We start from the raw sequence: 21,605 nt of genomic DNA, 5'->3' as shown, positions 1-21,605 counted from the left end.
TACAGTCCATAGGGTCACAAAGAGTCGGACACGACTGAAGTGACTTAGCAGGCAGGCAGGCATTGGAGATATCATGTCCACTTTAGTTTACTGATTCCTAAGATGTTGATGCTCACTCTTGCCATCTCCTGCCTGACCATGTCTAATTTACCTTGATTCATGGACTTAACAAAAATTCCAGGTTCCTATGCAGTATTGTTGCTTACAGCATTGGACTTTACTTTCACCACCAGACACATCCACAAATGAACGTTGTTTTTGCTTTGGCCCAGCCGCTTCATTCTTTCTGGGAGCTATTAGTAATCGCCCTCCACTCTTAGGATCTACTTCTTATAATCAGGTTAGCAGAAACAGACTTTTCCTCTAGTTTTACTGAAAAGCTAGACTAGTTCTGGAAATAGAAAGGGGCTATTTACAGAGGATAAAAAGTACAAAGGAAAGAGTATGGATTCCTGATACTTTCAATACACCTCTTCATAGAAGAAATGAGCAAAAGAAAATGACAGCTCCAAGACTGAAGCGAGGCACAGTGGGTATGTCTTTGAAAAGTAAAGTTTTCTTTTTGGATGTTATCCAAGAAACAATGGACTCTGAGGCATGCATACTATATTAATCCTTAAGGAAGAACCACTGTATTGGTACTTTGAGGGAAAAAATATAAAAATCTAGTTAGAACATTGCTGTTGCAAGTGCATTAAAGAAAAGATGGTACATTAAAATTCTCTGCAGCTCTTCCCATCCACAAGTGGAGTCTTGGCACATCTCTTGAGTCTGAGCAGGTACTGTGACTTGCTTTGACCAATAAAATGTAGTGGACATTGTACAGCATCTGAGCAAAGCCTTAAGAGGCCTCGCAGCTTCCAGTTTTGTGCTCCTGGAACCCCAAGACCACCACAGGGTAAATAAACCCAGGATGAAAAATTACATGGCGAGAGATACTTAGCCTGTACCACCATCTCAGCTGAGGCTCCAGACATGAGCGAGGCCATTGGAGACCACTGAGGCTCAGCTGAGCTGCCCGATAATGAAGAAGCTGCATGAATGACCCCAGAACAAATTGCAGGACTGAGAATGAACCAATGGTTGTTGTCAGAAGTCACCAAGGCTAGGCGTGGTTTGGTATGAAGCAGCAGATAAATGATGCACATAACATTAAAAGTACGTATGCCATTAATTTCTAAAAGGTGACAACAAATATATAAGTAATTTCATTGACAAAAAAAGACAATGCCTTGAATTATTTTGCTTAAAAGCTGTGTGTGTGTATCTGGGTATGAAAGAGAGAGGGGGAGAAATTTATTTTCCAAACCACTGAAGGGTGGGGAGTGGAAGGGCTATTGAAGATTTAGTAATGAACAATGTGTTGACAGAGATAAAAACAAGCATATGCTGTGTGATGAGGCAACTGGTTAGGTGATCTCTTAAGAGGAAGGGATCTACAGAGTTTCTTAAGCAGACAGGAAGAAGTGACTACAGGGGAGGGTCAAGGTAATTTCTCCCCTGCTTTCTTCATTAGGTAAAAGACCTTTTAAATGACATCGCTTAATAACATGACGCGACATGCTGTTTTCATTACAAGCCTTTTAGTATTATTTGAGTTTACAAAACTATGTCCATGAATTGCTATGATTAAAAAAAAGTTCAGACAAGCTACAGAATGAGAAAAACTTTCATATAATAAAATGCCAGACTTTCTTTTTACCACTACGGTAATTGTAGTTGTGAATGACTTTACGAAGGTAGCGCTTGTGGTAGTCACTAGTATAAAGCAAAACAAAATCTCCAAAGGACATAGCCTATTAAAGACAGATGAGTGTCAATGGGTTTTCAGCTTAAGGACAGAAATCCGTTGTCCATACAATGACTTTTATCTTACCACGTTTAAAGTGTTTTCCAGCTACGAAAATAAAGAAGTTTATCATTTTCTCAGAGCTTAAAAAAAAAACCCTAAACTTTTACATTGTTCTAATTTTCTAGCTGGAAGATAGTGCAAAGCAGGCAGCTTATGCTTCAGCCTTTAACAGCAAAAGAGGTTTAACTAGGGCTGGTAGTAGATTGCCCTCTACTGGTCAAAGCATCACCAAAGAAATGATTCTCTACAGACTTTTTCCTGTGTTAAAATTTAACTGTGGTTGCTTCTTTTCAATTTTCTCTACCAAATACTTTTGGTGATATGGAATTCCAGAGAACTTATGTTTCCTGGGTTCAGTATTTATTTGTAGGTTTATTAAAACTACATTTTAGACTGGCTTTTGATGGAGGAAGAACAAGAGACTACATGGTAATATTAGAAACTATACCACACATAGTACAATTTGAGAAATATCTAATGAAACACCAACACCTGCTTAGAGTGATACCTTAAAATGACTACTTCAAGTCTAATGTATCTCTACCAGTCAAAACATTATGAAGACACAACCACCAATATAAGAAACGATTCAGACAAGGATCACCAATGAATGCTAAAATCCGCTGGGTAAAATGGAGAAAAATATATTTACAGAGTCTCAAAATATGACACCCTCAGATTACTTATCAATTGCAAAGGGCAAAAGCACTTCTCCAGTATAATGGAGAAGTGAAGTGAAGTGAAGTCGCTCAGTCGTGTCTGACTCTACGACCCCATGGACTGTAGCCCACCAGGCTTCTCCATCCATGGGATTTTCCAGGCATGAGTACTGGAGCAGGTTGTCATTTCCTTCTCCAGGGGATCTTCCCAACCCAGGGATTGAACCCGAGTCTCCTGCATTGCAGGCAGACGCTTTACCATCTGAGCCACCAGGGAATCTGTATAATGGAGAGTTGGCAGCAATTAATAAATGTCCAGATTGAAACATGATACAGTTTTGGTCACCAGGGATATTTGGTCACCTTTACCTAAACAGTCCAGATTCTGGTAGCAGCGAAGAATATGGGATCTGAAGTCATACTACCAGTGACTTCAGTAATAGCCATACAGTATACCAGGTGTAGTACCATCAACAAATTATTTATCCTCTATGGACCTAAGTCTCCTCACCTAGGAAATGACAGTAATAATGGTACCCATTTCAGAGATATTTTAATTAAATATAGCATAAAAAATAAATGAATTAATATATATATATATATATATAAAGCACTTCAGTGGTTATCATTTGTTATTATTATAAATTTCCTAAAAGTGGTTCTCAGGAAAGCTTGTTACTGCAAAACTTGGGGCTCTTAATAAGAGAAAATAAATATAGACACTAATAGGTCGAGAGGAGCTACTCCACGCCCGAGGTCAGTGGTGGCCGCTGAGAGGAGCTACCCCACATCCAAGGAGCGGTGGCTGAGCAGGCGCAGGAGGGCCTAGAGGAGCTACTCCATGTTCAAGGTCAGGAGGGGCAGCGGTGAGGAGATACCCCTTGTCCAAGGTAAGGAGCAGCGGCTGCGCTTTCCTGGAGCAGCTGTGAAGAGATACCCCATGTCCAAGGTAAGAGAAACCCAAGTAAGACAGTAGGTGTTGCAAGAGGGCATCAGAGGGCAGACACACTGAAACCATAATCACAGAAAACTATAGTCAATCTAATCACATGGACCAGAACCTTGTCCAACTCAATGAAACTAAGCCATGCCCTGTGGGGCCACCCAAGACGGGCGGGTCATGGTGGAGAGGTCTGACAGAATGTGGTCCACTGGAGAAGGGAATGGCAAGCCACTTCAGTATTCTTGCCTTGAGAACCCCATGAACAGTATGAAAAGGCAAAATGATACTGAAAGAGGAACTCCCCAGGTCAGTAGGGGCCCAATATGCTACTGGAGATCAGTGGAGATATAACTCGAGAAAGAATGAAGGGAAGGAGCCAAAGCAAAAACAATACCCAGCTGTGGATGTGACTGGTGATGGAAGCAAGGTCTGATGCTGTAAAGAGCAATATTGCATAGGAACCTGGAATGTTAGTTCCATGAATCAAGGCAAATTGGAAGTGGTCAAACAGGAGATGGCAAGAGTGAACGTCGACATTCTAGGAATCAGCGAACTAAAATGGACTGGAATGGGTGAATTTAACTCAGATGACCATTATATCTACTACTGTGTGCAGGAATCCCTTAGAAGAAATGGAGTAGCCATCATGGTCAACAAGAGTCCAAAATGCAGTACTTGGGTGCAATCTCAAAAACAACAGAATGATCTCTGTTCGTTTCCAAGGCAACATTCAATATCACAGTAATCCAAGTCTATGCCCCAACCAGTAATGCTGAAGAAGCTGAAGTTGAACAGTTCTATGAAGACCTACAAGACCTTTTAGAACTAACACCCAAGAAAGATGTCCTTTTCATTATAGGGGACTGGAATGCAAAAGTAGGAAGTCAAGAAATACCTGGAGTAACAGGCAAATTTGGCCTTGGAATACGGAATGAAGCAGGGCAAAGGCTAATAGAGTTTTGACAAGAGAATGCATTGGTCATAGCAAACGCCTTCTTCCAACAACACAAGAGAAGACTCTACACATGGACATCACCAGATGGTCAACACCGAAATCAGATTGATTATATTCTTTGCAGCCAAAGATGGAGAAGCTCTATACAGTCAGCAAAAACAAGACCAGGAGCTGACTGTGGCTCAGACCATGAGCTCCTTATTGCCAAATTCAGACTTAAATTGAAGAAAGTAGGGAAAACCACTAGACCATTCAGGTATGACCTAAATCAAATCCCTTATGATTATACAGTGGAAGTGAGAAATAGATTTAAGGGACTAGATCTGATAGATAGAGTGCCTGATGAACTATGGACTGAGGTTCGTGACATTGTACAGGGGACAAGGATCAAGACCATCCCCATGGAAAAGAAATGCAAGAGAGCAAAATAGCTGTCTGAGGAGGGCTTACAGATAGCTGTGAAAAGAAGAGAAGCGAAAAGCGAAGGAGAAAAGGAAAGACATAACATCTGAAGGCAGAGTTCCAAAGAATAGCAAGGAGAGATAAGAAAGCCTTCCTCAGCGATCAATGCAAAGAAATAGAGGAAAACAACAGAATGGGGAAGACTAGAGATCTCTTCAAGAAAATTAGAGATACCAAGGGAACATTTCATGCAAAGATGGGCTCAATAAAGGACAGAAATGGTATGGACCTAACAGAAGCAGAAGATTTTAAGAAGAGGTGGCAAGAATACACAGAAGAACTGTACAAAAAAGAGCTTCACAGCCCAGATAATCACGATGGTGTGATCACTCACCTAGAGCCAGACATCCTGGAATGTCTGGGCCTTAGAAAGGATCACTATGAACAAAGCTAGTGGAGGTGATGGAATTCCAGTTGAGCTATTTCAAATCCTGAAAGATGATGCTGTGAAAGTGCTACACTCAATATGCCAGCAAATTTGGAAAACTCAGCAGTGGCCACAGGACTGGAAAAGGTCAGTTTTCATTCCAATCCCAAAGAAAGGCAATGCCAAAGAATGCTCAAACTACCACACACTTGCACTCATCTCACACGCTAGTAAAGTAATGCTCAAGATTCTCTAAGCCAGGCTTCAGCAATATGTGAACCATGAACTTCCAGATGTTCAAGCTGGTTTTAGAAAAGGCAGAGGAACCAGAGATCAAATTGCCAACATCTGCTGGATCATCAAAAAAGCAAGAGAGTTCCAGAAAAACATCTATTTCTGCTTTATTGACTATGCCAAAGCCTTTGACTGTGTGGATCACAATAAACTGTGGAAAATTCTGAAAGAGTTGGGAATACCAGACCACCTGACCTGCCTCTTGAGAAACCTATATGCAGGTCAGGAATCAACAGTTAGAAGTGGACATGGAACAGCTGACTGGTTCCAAATAGGAAAAGGAGTACATCAAGGCTGTATATTGTCACCCTGCTTATTTAACTTGTATTCAGAGTACATCATGAGAAACGCTGGGCTGGAAGAAGCACAAGCTGGAATCAAGATTGCCAGGAGAAATATCAATAACCTCAGATATGCAGATGATACCACCCTTATGGCAGAAAGTGAATAGGAAGTAAAAAAAAGCCTCTTGATAAAAGTGAAAGAGGAGAGTGAAAAAGTTGGCTTAAAGCTCAACATTCAGAAAACGAAGATCATGGTATCTGGTCCCATCACTTCATGGGAAATAGATGGGGAAACAGTGGAAACAGTGTCAGACCTTATTTTTTGGGCTCCAAAATCACTGCAGATGGTGACTGCAGCCATGAAATTAAAAGACGCTTACTCCTTGGAAGGAAAGTTATGACCAACCTAGATAGCATATTGAAAAGCAGAGACATTACTTTGTCAACAAAGGTCTGTCTAGTCAAGGCTATGGTTTTTCCAGTGGTCATGTATGGATGTGAGAGTTGGACTGTGAAGAAAGCTGAGTGCCGAAGAATTGATGCTTTTGAACTGTGGTGTTGGAGAAGACTCTTGAGAGTCCCTTGGACTGCAAGGAGATCCAACCAGTCCATTTTGAAGGAGATCAGCCCTGGGTGTTCTTTGGAGGGAATGATGCTAAAGCTGAAACTCCAGTACTTTGTCCACCTCATGGGAAGAGTTGACTCATTGGAAAAGACCCTGATGCTGGGAGGGATTGGGGGCAGGAGGAAAAGGGGATGACAGAGGATGAGATGGCTGGATGGCATCACTGACTCGATGGACGTGGGTTTGAGTGAACTCCGGGAGTTGATGATGACAGGGAGGCCTGGCGTGCTGCGATTCATGGGGTTACAAAGAGTCGGACACGATTGAGCGACTGAACTGAACTGAACTGAATAGGTATAGGATGTAAGACCTTAGATACTCAACTCTTTACTCATCTTCCTTTGACATCTTTTTTCCCCTTAAATAACGATAGTGACACAGAGCAGCAGACTTACCCTCCAGACAATTTTATCTAGAGATTCCAAAGAAGTGACTGGTAATAAAATGGCCAGGAAATGGTCTTTGGAAGAAAGGGGCAGTGATGAGGGTTCTGGGCACTGATACATGATGCCTTTTTAACTCCCTAAATCTCACTGCAAGTCATAATCCAAGTCACTAGGGTGTAGGTATATGTATATATTTTATACCTGTGACAATAAAATGGCCTAAATTATTTTAAGAATTCTATCATCCAATGTTCCATTTTCAGAAATTTTAGTCTACTTTTGGCTTTTCAAAGAACTTGAAAACAAAAAGGTAGGTAGGTTCTGAAGCATGATATGAACCAAACTTGATTGACTCAAAGATGTTGAAATTCAAAATTTGACTGTCCTCAAAAATATCTTTGCTTCATCTAATCCAATGCTGAAGTTTCCCTCTTCCTAAAATCTGTGAATTTCCCATCTGCTTTCCAATTGCCACCTCTGTGGAGATTCTAGTTTTAATGACTGCCGCCATGTTTCGATGGTGTGCATTTCTGGAAGACAATGTACCCAGTACGTTCAAGAGTATCTGGAAAGACAAAAGCCAAAGGTGAAGTATAGTGAAACTCTAACTGGCAGTTCCATTTTATGTTTTGCCATTAGACCTTTCTTACAAAAGAAAAGAAAAGAAAGAAAGAAAGAAAAAAAGAAAGAGGGAAGTCGCTCAGTAGTGTCGGACTCTTTGCAACCCCATGGACTGTAACCTACCAGGTTCCTCTGTCCATGGGATTTTCCAGGCAAGAGTACTGGAGTGGGTTGCCATTTCCTTCTCCAGAGGTAATCACTCTTCTGTGCTATTATACATTTTCACACTTTGGACTATAATTTCTGTTGGTTTTTTTTTTTTAAACAGTTCTTGAAGGAAATACTCCCAAGCCAGCTTGTAGCAGCAAGTAGAGGATCTTCATACCCTGATTAAGGGTGAGACAGCCATGATTATAGCTGCTCGTGGTAGATGGTGAGGCCTGAGCACAGTGCAACTGGAGACAGAGACAGGGCTGTGGCCAGACACCACATCCTGAAGAGAGCGGGGACCTCAGAGAGCCTTGAATAAACCACAGCTTTGAGTAACAGGTCTCTGTTTCACTAAAGGTAACTGCTGGCTCGGGTGTGCAGTGAACTGGATAAAGGCTTCCACTGCCCCCTCATCCCACTCCCCCTTGAAGAAATAATTATCTTTTGAATGTGAAGTTCTAATGTGGACCACATAAGGCATGTCTTCTCTTACTGCACACCAGCCTCCCAATGCCCTCAGCTTCTGAGTCATCAGAGACAGGGCTTTAAAGACCCACTGTTGCCATTTTAGAAGACACTAAGCTGGTAGGTGAAAATAACTGTCTAGTTTAAGCACAATGGTACAGGTATGACTGAGCTGTTTTGTGTCCTCTGGGTTCTGGCTCTGAGGCAAGTTGAAAAGGGACCCTGTCCTAATCCCAGTGATCCACCAGGAAAGCGTTTTTTTTTTTTTAGGAAAGCTCTTATATTCCCCTGCTGAATATAGCTCACTGTGGATTGTCAAACTGCACTGGAGCATGCGTGCCCTTTGAACATCTAACATCTCAAAAGCAGGAAACTTCATACATGGCAGGACTTACACTCTGGGGAATTACTCTAATACCTCAAGGAGTAAATCATAAGGGTCAGAGCAGAACACTGAGGAAGCCAGTATTTGGCAGAGGATATAGGAAGTAATTAGAATGGTTAGGCAAGAGCATTTAGACTTGGAAACAGAAGCAGAACTTTGAAGAAGAGAAGCATGGGAAAGATGAATGAGAACCAAAGAAAACTATAGGTGACCTAAATGAGAAAAGTCCATGGGGTCACTTTGACAGAGAACTTGCAATTCTTGACATTTCTGCCTGAGCTATATTTCTGGTAATTCTCTGACATCCACACCTTTTACCAATTGCATGAATACTGCCCAGTGTCTTAGAAAAATATAAATAAAATTTTCCTTCTATTTCAATTAGGGAACTCAAAATCACTAAAATAATAAAGACTTTATACTGATATTGACAGAATAAAAATTAGCTTAATGAAGTCCAAAGTTCTCCAAGAAAGAATAAAATTGGGCTTGAGTTCTCCCAGTCAATTCTGCTACCTCAGAGCCTAGAAACCCTGTCTATGAATAAAAGTATTGAAAACTTGACTCTAGTTTACTTATCCTTATTGACTCTAAAAAAACCAGTAATTGCTGCTAAGGGAGAGGGTGAGGTTGGAAAAAAAAAAATCCAAATATGTACCTTAAAGTAAATTTACTAGCTGTGCCGTGTTGGGCATGTTACACTTCTTCAGTGACCTCCACACACTACTGGAAACACAGCAGTAACTCCAACAAACATTTGTGAAATGAACCGCACTGTTTAAGAAAACTACAGAGCATTAAAAAAAAAATCAAAATAGAGGAAGAAAAGGTGAAAATTACACCTGTCCAGGCATTCTTGCCAGATAAATTATGTCATCTGACTATCATTTTAAGCAGTACTTCTGACTCTTCCTTGGTTCAATGGCTGATTGCCATCTGTGGTAGCCAGCATCCAAGATGGCTCCCAACGACTATCATCTGCTGATATTTATACCTCCCACACTGAATCACTGCTGGCTTTAGGCGACCAACAGAATACTGCAGAAGTGATGGTGTTGACTTTAGAGGCCAGATTTTAAAAAAAGGCATTGAAACCATGGCCTTGTTCTCTTCAATTACTTGCTCTGTGAGGACAGATGGCTACGCGACCTTGGGCAACTTACGTGACTTTTCTGAGGTTCAGTTTTCCTCACCTATAAAATGAAGATACTTATTTCATAGTATTATTTCACAGAGTATTGTGAAGACTAAATAAGACATGCATGTAAAGCGTTTAACAGGATGCCTGGCACATAACAGGCTTTCATTAAATGAGGCTAATACTAGTGGCGGTGGTGACAGAAGCCGCAGTAGCAGCAATTTATTGGATGTGAGATGCAAAGGGAAGAGAGGAATCAAGGGTGATTCCTAGGTTTTGAGCTTGAATAACTGAAGAAGTGATGCTATCATCTACTGAGTTTGGGGACAATGGAAGATAAGTTGTAGAGAGTAAGGATATTCTTTTTTCTTGGGCCGAAGGTGCTTAACCCTCAAAAAGGTAGTACCAAAATTATCTTTTGATCACTTATAAACAGGATTCCTTTTACAGTCTTTCTTCTCTAAATTATTTCAAACTGTTTTCTAAAAATTTTATTAATTGGTAGAAAATTGCTTTACAATTTTGTGTTGGTTTCTGCCGTACAACAATGCAAATCAGTCTATATATATCCCTTCCCTCCCTCTCTCTATCCTACCCTTCTAGGTCATCACAGAGTGCCAGGCTGCGCTCCCTGTGTTATTTAGCAACTTCCCACTAACTATTTTACACGTGATAGTGTATGTATGTCAAAACTACTTTCTCAATTTGTTCCACACGCCCCCTCTGTGTCTACAAGTCCATTCTCTACTAGGTTCATCAGTACCACTTTTCTAGATTTCATATATATGTGTTAATATACGATACTTGTTTTTCTCTTTCTGACTTACTTCACTTTGTAAAAGACCCTCTAGGTTCATCCACCTCACTACAACTGACACAAATTCATTCCTTTTTATGGCCAAATAATATTCCATTGTATAAATTTATCACAATTTCTTTATCCATTCATCTGTTGATGGACATCTAGACTATTTTTTGTTCTAAATAATTTCTTCCTGGAACATGAAAAATTGTTGAAATAAAAATGATAGGAATTCCAGAGGCCAGACTACTTCAATCAATGGCCATGTAACCCCAGATGAGTCACTGTTCTTAATTAAATGATGGCAAGCATTGCAAAGATGAGTAACAGCAGAACAAAATCCAGACACTCAGGTAGTCCTCATTATTATTTTAAAGAGAAATATTAGCAAGCATTCAGGTGAATTTATCCAATCAACAAGAAATAAGATAGCATGACGGGTTATGAGAAATGGCAAAGTATATTTCTTAATTTTAAATGAAGATTGTTACAGATAACTGAAGTGCTTGAGCCTGATGAAATTAGATTGCTGTTCCCATCCTCAGACTCCCACTGGTTTAACTATGGTACTTAGCGTTCATTTAGTTAATAGTTAATAGACTGATGAAACAATCCTGTACCTCAAATTGGTTTCACAGTTCTTTATATTGTAATATAACTATTGATTTGAGGCATATTTGGTCTTCAGTTCTGGCACTTTCCAGGATTTCCCAAATTCATAATGAAATGCTCCAATGTACTGCTTTTGAATCTGAATGGAGGCAGCAGAGGACAATCTGAAGTAGAATGGGTCAGTCTATTGGGGAAATGGCAACCTATGCAAGTATTCTTGCTGGGATGATCCCATGGACAGAGGAGCCTGGTGGGCTACAGTCCATGGGGTCGCAAAGAGTTGGACATGACAGAGCAACTGAGTGCATGTGCACACACACCCCCCGCCCCCCCAAGATGAGACCAAAACCCTTGAGTGTAGTCTGTGCTTACAGTGTACTGCTCTGGGCCTCACTTCTTTATCCCCCAGTTCTATATTTGATTCCAGTAACCTCCTACAAGTAAAACAACTTTGAATTCTGCTTCCCTTTATTTACAATAAAGCTGAGTTGCAAATAAGCCATCCACAAATGATTTTACAGATAAGTTTGTACCAATATTTTAGAGGGTTACTATGGAATGGTTTCCTCTACCACTGTATTTTTACAAAAGTAACTAGCCACGGGGACTAAACCTTTGAACTTAACTTCTGCCAAGCATGCTAATGAAGCTAAGTGAGGTGTAACCGGTTCATGAAATAATAATAAGGAAGCACAGTATATATATTGTCCACCAACTTCCTCCCGCTATAGAAATAGAGAAATGAGTTTTTTTTTTTTGAGAAGGTAGTTGCTACATTCACCATAACTATCGAATTTCTTCAATACAGCGTTTAATTTCCTTTCTTCCCACTGTAGTTGGTGTCATGCAAGAATCTATTCTCCTTGAGTAAAACTGAAAGATAATGGAAGACTAATGATCAGAGAATTATAAATCTGAAATTGAGCATCACCACCCTGAACAACAGAGCCTTGTCTGGCATAAACTACTGATACAGGTAAGACTGATCACTCAGTTTGAGCTTAAAAGTTAACTCTTTATATAAAAACTCTAACAGGATTAAAATGTTTACATTTTAAGACTGATCACTAAGAAAGGTCAGCATATTAATTATGTAGGTAACCGTTAGTAGCTAAAGTTAGAATTGTAGATGTCTTTCATTTGTCAAATTAGCAGAGGTACAATGTGTTACAGGACTGATTCAAGACAGGCATTCTGCTGAGCGGAACGCAGACTTGCACACATTTTCTAGAGAGCCATTCTGTATATGTAACATGTGATTGTTATTTGATTTCTTAAGCCTTATGGTTTCTAAATTTTAGAAAATAATTATCTAGCAGTTTTATAATCAAACTTTACTTTTAAAGGAGAGGTACCTAAGAGATACAAGCTTGATGTTTGGCAAGCTAAAGATGGTCAACTAGTTGCTGTCTGTTATCCTGAAGGTGCCTCTAGAGTCTCAAGGTCATCCATGCGATAAAGCTAGCCTCTGTGAAGGTCTTTTTACCTCTCCTCTGTTCTGAAGCATGTGCTAGGGTGAAATAGAAAAGCAAGGCAATGGTAATGAATAAGATGGTGACAGATGCTCTAGTGGTGGTCTAGCTTTTTTTTTTTTAAAGAATACTATCCATTAATACAAAAGCACCACCTTTATAGATTTTAGAACCCAATGCATTTTCTATACAAGGCAGTAGCTAGTGTTTTTCTTTAACATCATCACAAAAGGAAGTTCCATTCTTTATGTAATATAAATAACCACTTTGATCAGATAATTGTTTTTCTTAAGAAATAAACTGGCTAATTTCACTCTCTGATTTTTAAATCAATTTCCATTTGCCAGGCTGTACTGGACTCAGATACAAACTCACTCTGAAGCATATGCATCATTTTCTAAATAAAAATTGCAAAGCAACAAAATAACATGATAGACACTGGTAGACATTAAGGGTCTTAGTATTTGAACCTACAGATAACCAAGCTTTCAAGCCTTTGAGTGAAGATTGGTTTAAAAAGTAATTTCAAAAATACAGTGGTATATTTTGGGAAAAATCCCTACTTTTATAATCTAAGATGCAAAAAATATAATCTGATGCTGAAGAGGGGTAAAGAGTAAAATATCCCTGAGGGGCTAGGAGCATATAAGAATCTCAGAAGGCACTGTACAGAAAAAAAATTTTGTGTTTATCAAAAGAGAGAATGAGAAGAAAAAAACTGAGTACCCTTATTCTAGATTATAAAAGAGTAGAGAATGTGGTACTTAGAAATGTATGGTGAAAAATACGGAGAACTGAAGCACATTCTGAAAAGAGCTCATGGTTTTTATTTGACCAGAATCCAAAACCTTTTATTTCCAACTAAAAGAAAAATAAAGGAATGAGAAAAATATGAAAAGGAGTCTGTATGTGTACCTTTTGAAGCAAGAGACATTTAAAAACAAGACATTAAAAAGGCCAAATCATACCTGCATTTATACTGTGGTTAAAGTATCCTCTAAAAAACAAAAAACAAAACACTTCTCTGAAAAACCAAGGTACTAAGTTACACACAAAGACACATGGGGGCGCTCTAACCAACAAGCAATAGCAACTACAGTTTGATTCAGAATCTTGAACTATATTTTTACTAAAGTATGATAGATGAGCATTAAATATCTGAAATAAGAAATTACTGATGACATCTGGTAAGGACCCTGGTATCCTGGTGTCTATCCTCGGTCACTACATTTTTCTTCTGTTTAATTCAAGATCTTGCCTGAATGTTGATACAGAATTAAGTTTACTTCTGAAATACAAAAAGAGACTCTTCTAATAGTATTGGATTAGAGAGAAGCTCTTTAACTTAGCCATGAAAAGACACCATTTTTAAAAGTATTTATGGACAATTAAGGTGGTAATTTGGAGAAGGAAATGGCAACCCACTCCAGTATTCTTGCCCAGAGAATCCCAGGGACAGAGAAGCCTGGTGGGCTGCCGTCTATGGGGTTGCCCAGAGTTGGACATGACTGAAGCAATGCAGCAGCAGGGTGGTAATTAAAAATTGGTCTTGCGATAACATGACCGCAAAATACTTTTGCAACAGTTTACTTTGGCCAGTAAGTATTGCTTGCAAGTACCTTTAAATTCTAAAAATTACCTTCCTAGGCCAAAATCAATTGTCTTTTACAAACTACCTTAAAATCTAGTATAAGAATTACATGTTTCTCTAGTATAAAAGAATAAATCTCAGGCATTTAACTATTTCTATCAAATTTTATTCTTTAGACAAAGGCACCATCCACAATAATCAACTACCTGCTTTTATTTCAATCGGACAATCGTGATTAGAAAAGGTGAGAAGGCATCTCTACTTTCCCTTTCCATTCACTATATTTATGTTACTATTTTATTTTAGCCAATGCTTAAAAAAATTATTCAGGTTAAATACCATTTGTAATTTTAATATTAAATATCTGCAACTCTGTTCTAGCTCCTGTGGCACAATTCAAGGAAATCTGATATAAATGAGTAACAACTCAACATGTATTCAACCATCCAAGATCTCTTACATGGCTTTACCGATCATTTATACCTTCCTTTGTATCATTGGTCTGTTTGGAAATTCTCTCTCCCAGTGGATATTTTTAACAAAAATAGCTAAGAAAACATCAACACACATCTACCTAGCACATCTCGTGACTGCAAACTTACTCGTGTGCAGTGCCATGCCTTTCATGGGTATCTATTTCCTGAAAGGTTTTCAGTGGGAATATCAATCTCCACAATGCAGGGTGGTCAATTTTTTGGGAACTCTATCCATGCATGTGAGTATGTTCGTCAGCCTCTTAATTTTAAGCTGGATTGCCATAAGCCGCTATGCTACCTTAATGAAAAAGGATTCCACACAAGAGACCACTTCGTGTTACGAGAAAGTATTTTACGGCCACTTGCTGAAAAAATTTCGCCAGCCCAACTTTGCTAGAAAACTGTGTGTTTACATATGGATAGTTGTTCTAGGCATAATTATTCCAATTATCATATACTACTCGGTTGAAGAGACCACAAAAGGGGAAGAGACGAAGTGCTATAATTCACAGATGGAACTAGGAGCTGAGATCTCTCAGACTGCAGGCCTCATTGGAACCACATTTATTGGGTTTTCATTTTTAGTTGTCCTAACATCATACTACTCTTTTGTCAACCATCTGAGAAAAATAAGGACTTGTACATCCATTACAGAGAAAGATCTGACTTACAGCTCTGTGAAAAGGCACCTTTTGGTCATACAGATTCTACTAATAGTTTGCTTCCTTCCATACAGCATTTTTAAACCCATTTTTTTTGTTGTACACCGAAGAGTGGACTGTCAGCAACTGAATGATTTAATTGAAATAAAAAACATCCTCACCTGCCTTGCATCAGCCAGAAGTAGCACAGACCCCATTATATTTCTTTTTTTAGATAAAACATTCAAGAAGACACTATACAATCTCTTTACAAAACCTGATGCACCCCATCTGCAACCCTCTGATTGATTTCCAAATGGAAAATACCACCAAACAGAAAACTGTTCATATGACCCTACTGGGGCCCCTAAATGACGGGTTTAACAGGTCATAGCTTGGTTGAAAATTGGCACCTAGAAAGCCTCTTTGGTTTTTAAAAACAAAATCAACCAACCAACAAACATAAAACTCACTTTATGGTTCTACTTAGAGTGCAAGTTGAGATGAGACTTACAGAGGCAAAAGACAAGCATATTGCAAGGAGCCCACCACATATGAAACCACCAGATGATTTTCTGTTTAAACTCAACCATGGATGCTTCTATGCAAAGCATGATAATTCAAAACTATAGGATAAAGCAGCAAATGGTTTATGACTTTCCTACTTTCTAGTAATTAGACTACAAGGGTCCATGTATGGGTAATGTATTGTTGGTAACTTTTAAAATGAGTAAAATAAAAAAGTGAATAAGAAATTTCCTCATTTAAGTCCTATCTAAGTGTATGAATAATGTACCATAAAAAATCCAAGGTTTTATAAACACATTATTTATTTGGTATTATCCAGTCCACGATCCTGGGAGAAGCAATATTCATTGATTCCAGTATTTATTAAGTAGATGTTATTTATAAATACGCTTAAATATTTGGATTAGGCTTTGTCAAAATAAAAATGTCATTATATGATCTTCACATTTTGTTGATTCTCCTCTGTATTCAATATAAATAATGTTATTAATGACAAACAGTACCTAGCATGTAAATGTGTTCAATTAATTTTTGTGAAATGAATGAATAAATGATAGGCAGTATAACAGTATCACCATTGTGAGACTGGTCTCTGGAGTTAGAGTCCCTAGATTCAGTCCTAGTTCCAACTCTTACTTAGCTGGACAATCTCAGGGAAATCACCCTCTGTAAGTGTTAATTTCTTCATTTGTAGAACGGAAAAATGCTATGTAATTCACAGGTACTATTATTAAGCCAGATGACATTACTGCTATGAGTAGCTCTCATTTACTAAGCATGTGCTATGTGCTTACAGGTTTCACATGTATTATTTTAATCATCACAACCCTGATGTATGCCAATTAACTGATGAAAACACTGAAGTGCATAGTTAAATAAGTCATCTAAAATTTTCTCCAATATCTACCTAAATATTTAAAGAGTAAGCCTTTCTTTATGGTCATTTCTTTCTTAGATGTAATCTTGTAAGACAAATGATGATGGCTATATTCTGTATTATATACAATATAATTAAAAATAAAAAAGAATGTGTGTTTATTTTCCTAAAGAGACCATAAGCAACTTTGGAGCTTTAGTCTATTTCCTATTTCTGCTCCTATGGTACTTGTAATTGCTCGGATAAGAACCAAACATAAACAGCTGAACAAAATTGAAGCTGAATAAACCCGAACTGTAACCTGCTACTTCATTGCTGCTGCTGCTGCTGCTACATCACTTCAGTCGTGTCCGACTCTGTACAACCCCAAAGACGGCAGCCCACCAGGCTCCCCCGTCCCTGGGATTCTCCAGGCAAGAACACTGGAGTGGGTTGCCATTTCCTTCTCCAATGCATGAAAGTGAAAGTGAAAGTGAAGTCGCTCAGTTGGAAACTGCTTAAAGACTCATCTATTCCCTACATGGTAATTTCTTCAGTGCTCAAAAAGAAGTTTAAAGTTAGTTCACATAGCACTCTTAAGCCTTTCATCTCATAGCATGTTTTGTTGCAGAATTTAAAATGTAGAAACAATTGACATTACACAGAAACAAATCTGTGTGATTTTCGTTGAAAAAGAATAGAAAACAGTAAATAATTTTTCTCCTTTTTTTACTTCAGTGTTTAAATGAGAGAAGAAAATGTTCAGAGAAACATGTGAAAAAACACATGCTGGCTTCAAATATTTATAGTATACAATTATTCTTTAATAGCAGCAATCTTATTTCTGGCTGATTATTTTTAATTTGCAGAGACAAAGGAAGACCTGGGAACTCCAGGTGACTCCTTAAATGTTGGCTGTAAACAAGGGTGTCTAATCTAGTAATTTCATAGACATGAGAATCACATATTAACTCAAAGTCAACCCAAACACCCAAGTTTCTCCACAGTTACAGCAATACTTTCTTCAGTTCAGTTCAGTTGCTCAGTCGTGTCTGACTCTTTGCGACCCCATGAATCGCAGCACGCCAGGCCTCCCTGTCCATCACCATCTCCCAGAGTTCACTCAAACTCACGTCCATCGAGTTGGTGATGCCATCCAGCCATCTCATCCTCTGTCGTCCCCTTTTCCTCCTGCCCCAATCCCTCCCAGCATACTTTCTTACATAAGTTTTAAAACCAAAACTCATTAGACTAAGAGGAATTGAGAAGCTGATCAATAGTTCTCACTTAACATAAGCAATGCTGAATCAAATCTCACTTCACTTAGGAGTTTCAAAAACATATGTAACTTCTGAAAATCATTATTAAAAAAATCACTTTATACCACTATTTAAATAAAAGATACTACACCAAAGTAGACTTCTCTACATTAGAAAAAGGCAGAAAAGGAGATATGCAATTTCTCAAGTTACTCATTCTGGTAGAAAACTTCCGTTTTAATTCTCTGTACTGAGCTTATTAGTCACCATGTTTATCTTTACACCATAGATGCTTTCATGAATAGGTGATTGCAAATTATGTTGAATTTTTTGTGTAATTGAGGAACTGACTATTTAATGTCATGGCAAATATTTTATAGGAAGTATCACTTTCTAAAATTTATCCTAAATTTGGAGTGTGAATTTCAGGAAAGTGATGCTTTTAATGTGTCTGTGAGTTAACATCAAACACAATTTCAGAAACCCCAAATTTTGACTTAAAGATTGACAAGATTGTGTCTTAACAGGCATGCTGAGTCGCTTCAGTCATGTCCGACTCTGTGTGACCCCATAGACAGCCCACCAGGCTTCCCCGTCCCTGGGATTCTCCAGGGAAGAACACTGCAGGCATGACAAAGGTTCATATATACACTCCCATTAAGGCAACCTGCAAACTATTAATCAGGAACATGAACAATTAAGACTAGAACAGCAAAATGAAGGATGGAGTACTCCTCCTGGAAGTGAGTTTCTATTCTTTGGGGAGAACAGGAAGATGCTGGAGAAGGAAAAAATTTTCCTCTACTCCTGTAGGTTCTCCTGACCTGAAATGGATTAACAGGAGAAAAAAAACCCAAAAATAAATTACATACCTAAGGGGAATATGGCCTCATATCCTCTGGAATATTCGGCTCAAGGATAAGCTGGGCAATTGAAACTTATGAGCCAACTGAGAGAAGGAGAAGAGGGTAGGGGTTGGGGACCTCAAAGGGGAGGAGGGCAATTCACATGGAGATGGAGAAACAAATGTTTGGGAAACAAATGCTTGCTACCAAGACTATGGGATGCAGAGGGGACTTTGGTCTCCCTAGCCTGCTGAGTTCACCCACCACACCTAGCCCACATTCTCTGCAGACATCTCCGGTGCTAGTACTCTTCCTGGATCAGACCCTTTAAATTGTTTCAGGCGGTTAAGGGGGAGGTGTAAAGGAAGACTTCCTGAGTCTCTTGCTTCTTAAAAATAACCAGCCCCCAATAATCTTCAAGCCAAACAGACACATTGTGGGGGTGGCAAGTTTTGCTCCCCTCCAATGTCAACCCTGCTCTGATCTGGTTAAGGCTGGCTGCAGCCCACCTGGGGCTTTGCAGTCTGCAGAGAGGGAACTGTTATGAGCGAATATGCGGAGACAAGCTGAGAGGGAATCTTGCTTGGCAAACCACAAAGGGAGCACAGCACAGAGGGGCACTGGTAGTTTGCTAAGCATTTCAATCCCACAACCTAATGCCATGAGCCTTCTTTGACTGCCCTGGGATTCAAAGTGAATTGATATCAGTGGCAAGAGTTACTACAGCCTGAAGGGTTTTTATACCTGACAGTACAAAGGCACTGGCTGTATGGTACATGCTTGCTACTGCTGGCTCAGAAGGGAAGCAGCGGTGAAAGTACTCGCATCTACTGAGCAAAAGAAAGTTGGAGCTGATTTTTTTTTGAAACGGGGGATGGGTGGAAAAAGAGAAGCAAGGTCATCTTAAATTTATCTTGTATTTCTAAGTATTAAAAACCCCACGATCAAGCTGAACATGTACATTACGCTCGACAATCTTACAAAAGTAACAGAGAAGGTAAGCCTGTGTGCTTATTATAATAAAGAACAGAATTTACTTTCATCTTAAGGAAACTCTCAATGTTCTATATAATATAAACACGAGGGACTTTGGGGGAGCTGTGGTAAGAGATGTAAGACAAATGTCAAGAGCGATGGAGGAAGAAATACCATAAGAAATCCACAATGTCACCACAACTAGAGTGATGTGATGAGCAACCATTTATTATGAAGTCTGGCCCTCGGCTGCCGAAAGGAGAACCGATACCAGAAGGTGGCCAGAGAGCAGCCGGGCGTGTTCATGGGTTAGCCAGGAAACCATTTAAAGGAAGCACACACAGAAATGCTTGGGTGGAGGTTCCTGGCTGAGCAGCTGTGAGATTTGGGGTTTTGCAGTTCTGAGAACTAAACCAGAGCCCCCAAACCTCCTGGGCACAGGCCCTATTCAGAATAGAAAGGGACTGTGTGTCGAGCAGTTTGCTCAAAGAAGCGGCTTAACTTCAACTTGGCTTATTAAAATCAGACGTCAGTAGGTCAGTGGTGTAGAAAGGTCTGAGGCTTGGTTTTCTTTCCGCGCTCAAGTGATGCTTTGTGAGGCATCTCAGGGAGACAAGAGAGACAATAAAACGGTGACTCTCATGGCTGAACAGAGCCAACGAAGGCCAGCAAGGAGCCAGGAGTTGCATTTACCTAAAAAACTGAACTATTTTTTTTTAAAGTACTTTTCATTTAGGGGTGAGAGGAAGAAAACACTGAAACATAATGAAAGTTTTCACATCCTTTCACAAGAAAAAAAACAGGAATAAAAGGAAAGGTGATAGAAAAAAGAATTTGCATACATGCCCTATTTAATGCCTGTAGGGAGGCAAAGCATGAGAAATAGATATTATGACTGTGGGCATCAACCAGGGGTGGTTTTTGAGGGGGCATTTGGAAATGTTGGGAGTCATTTTTGAGCGTCACACAGCAGGGAAATGCTACTGGCATCTAGTGGGTCGAGGCTAGGCAGAGGTAGCAACACAAAAGAGAGCCCCCCCACAACAAAGAACCCGGCCCCAAATGTATACGGCTGTTGGGAGATGCTGTTCTATGATGACACGTCTTCCCAAACTTCAGTCAGTCAGTTCAGTGACGCAGTCGTGTCTGACTCTTTGACCCCATGGACTGCAGCACGCCAGGCCTCCCTGTTCATCACCAACTCCCGGAGCTTACTCAAACTCATGTCCATCATGTTGATGATACCATCCAACCATCTCATCCTCTGTCGTCCCCTTCTCCTGTCTTCAATCTTTCCCAGCACCAGGGTCTTTTCCAATGAGTCAGTTCTTTGCATCATGGCCAAAGTATTGGAGCTTCAGCATTAGTCCTTCCAATGAATATTCAGGACTAATTTCCTTTAGAATTGACTGGTTTGACCTCCTTGCAGTCCAAGGGACTCTCAAGAGTCTTCAAAGAATTATACAATTACATTTTACACAATTTCATATGAAACTGCTTCTTCACATGGCATCATAGACTCAAATGTAACCTGATAGAACCAAACATTTTTAGACTCAGGTATTCTGATTTCATGGAGAAGGCAATGGCACCCCACTCCAGTACTCTTGCCTGGAAAATCCCATGGACGGAGGAGCTTGGTAGGCTGCAGTCCATGAGGTCGCTAAGAGTTGGACACGACTGAGCGACTTCACTTTCACTTTTCACTTTCATGCACTGGAGAAGGAAATGGCAACCCACTCCAGTGTTCTTGCCTGGAGAATCCCAGGGACAGAGGAGCCTGGTAGGAGGCCGTCTATGGGGTTGCACAGAGTCTGACACAACTGAAGTGACTTAGCAGCAGCAGCAGCATTCTGATTTCAAAAAGAAATGCTTACCAAGTAAAGAAAAAAAAGTATTATTAATATAATTCTAGAATGTTTGAAACCCAATGCTTCTGGATCTATGCCAAGAACTTAAGGG

The 21,605-nt window shown here is 39.6% G+C and overlaps 2 protein-coding genes across 19 annotated transcripts in view; one reads left to right on the top strand and one right to left on the bottom strand.

The window, feature by feature from the left end:
- The window catches only part of GPR82 (G protein-coupled receptor 82), a 198,511-nt gene extending 182,645 nt beyond the window's left edge, over window positions 1–15,866 (top strand). For both annotated transcript variants that reach the window (XM_055562982.1, XM_055562981.1), the window contains 3 exons: window positions 11,837–11,976; window positions 14,240–14,307; window positions 14,445–15,866. In XM_055562982.1, the coding sequence (XP_055418957.1) occupies window positions 14,479–15,489 (1,011 nt within the window). In that variant the 5' untranslated portion in view covers window positions 11,837–11,976; window positions 14,240–14,307; window positions 14,445–14,478 and the 3' untranslated portion in view covers window positions 15,490–15,866. The remainder of the gene's footprint in view (window positions 1–11,836; window positions 11,977–14,239; window positions 14,308–14,444) is intronic.
- Window positions 1–21,605, bottom strand: part of CASK (calcium/calmodulin dependent serine protein kinase) — a 372,876-nt gene that overhangs the window by 157,604 nt on the left and 193,667 nt on the right. The window lies entirely within an intron of this gene.

The sequence above is a fragment of the Bubalus kerabau genome, chromosome X, assembly GCF_029407905.1.
Source record: "Bubalus kerabau isolate K-KA32 ecotype Philippines breed swamp buffalo chromosome X, PCC_UOA_SB_1v2, whole genome shotgun sequence".
NCBI lineage: Eukaryota > Metazoa > Chordata > Mammalia > Artiodactyla > Bovidae > Bubalus > Bubalus kerabau.
Note: the sequence above shows the minus strand (reverse complement) of the source record. Positions and strands in the feature narration are given on the sequence as shown.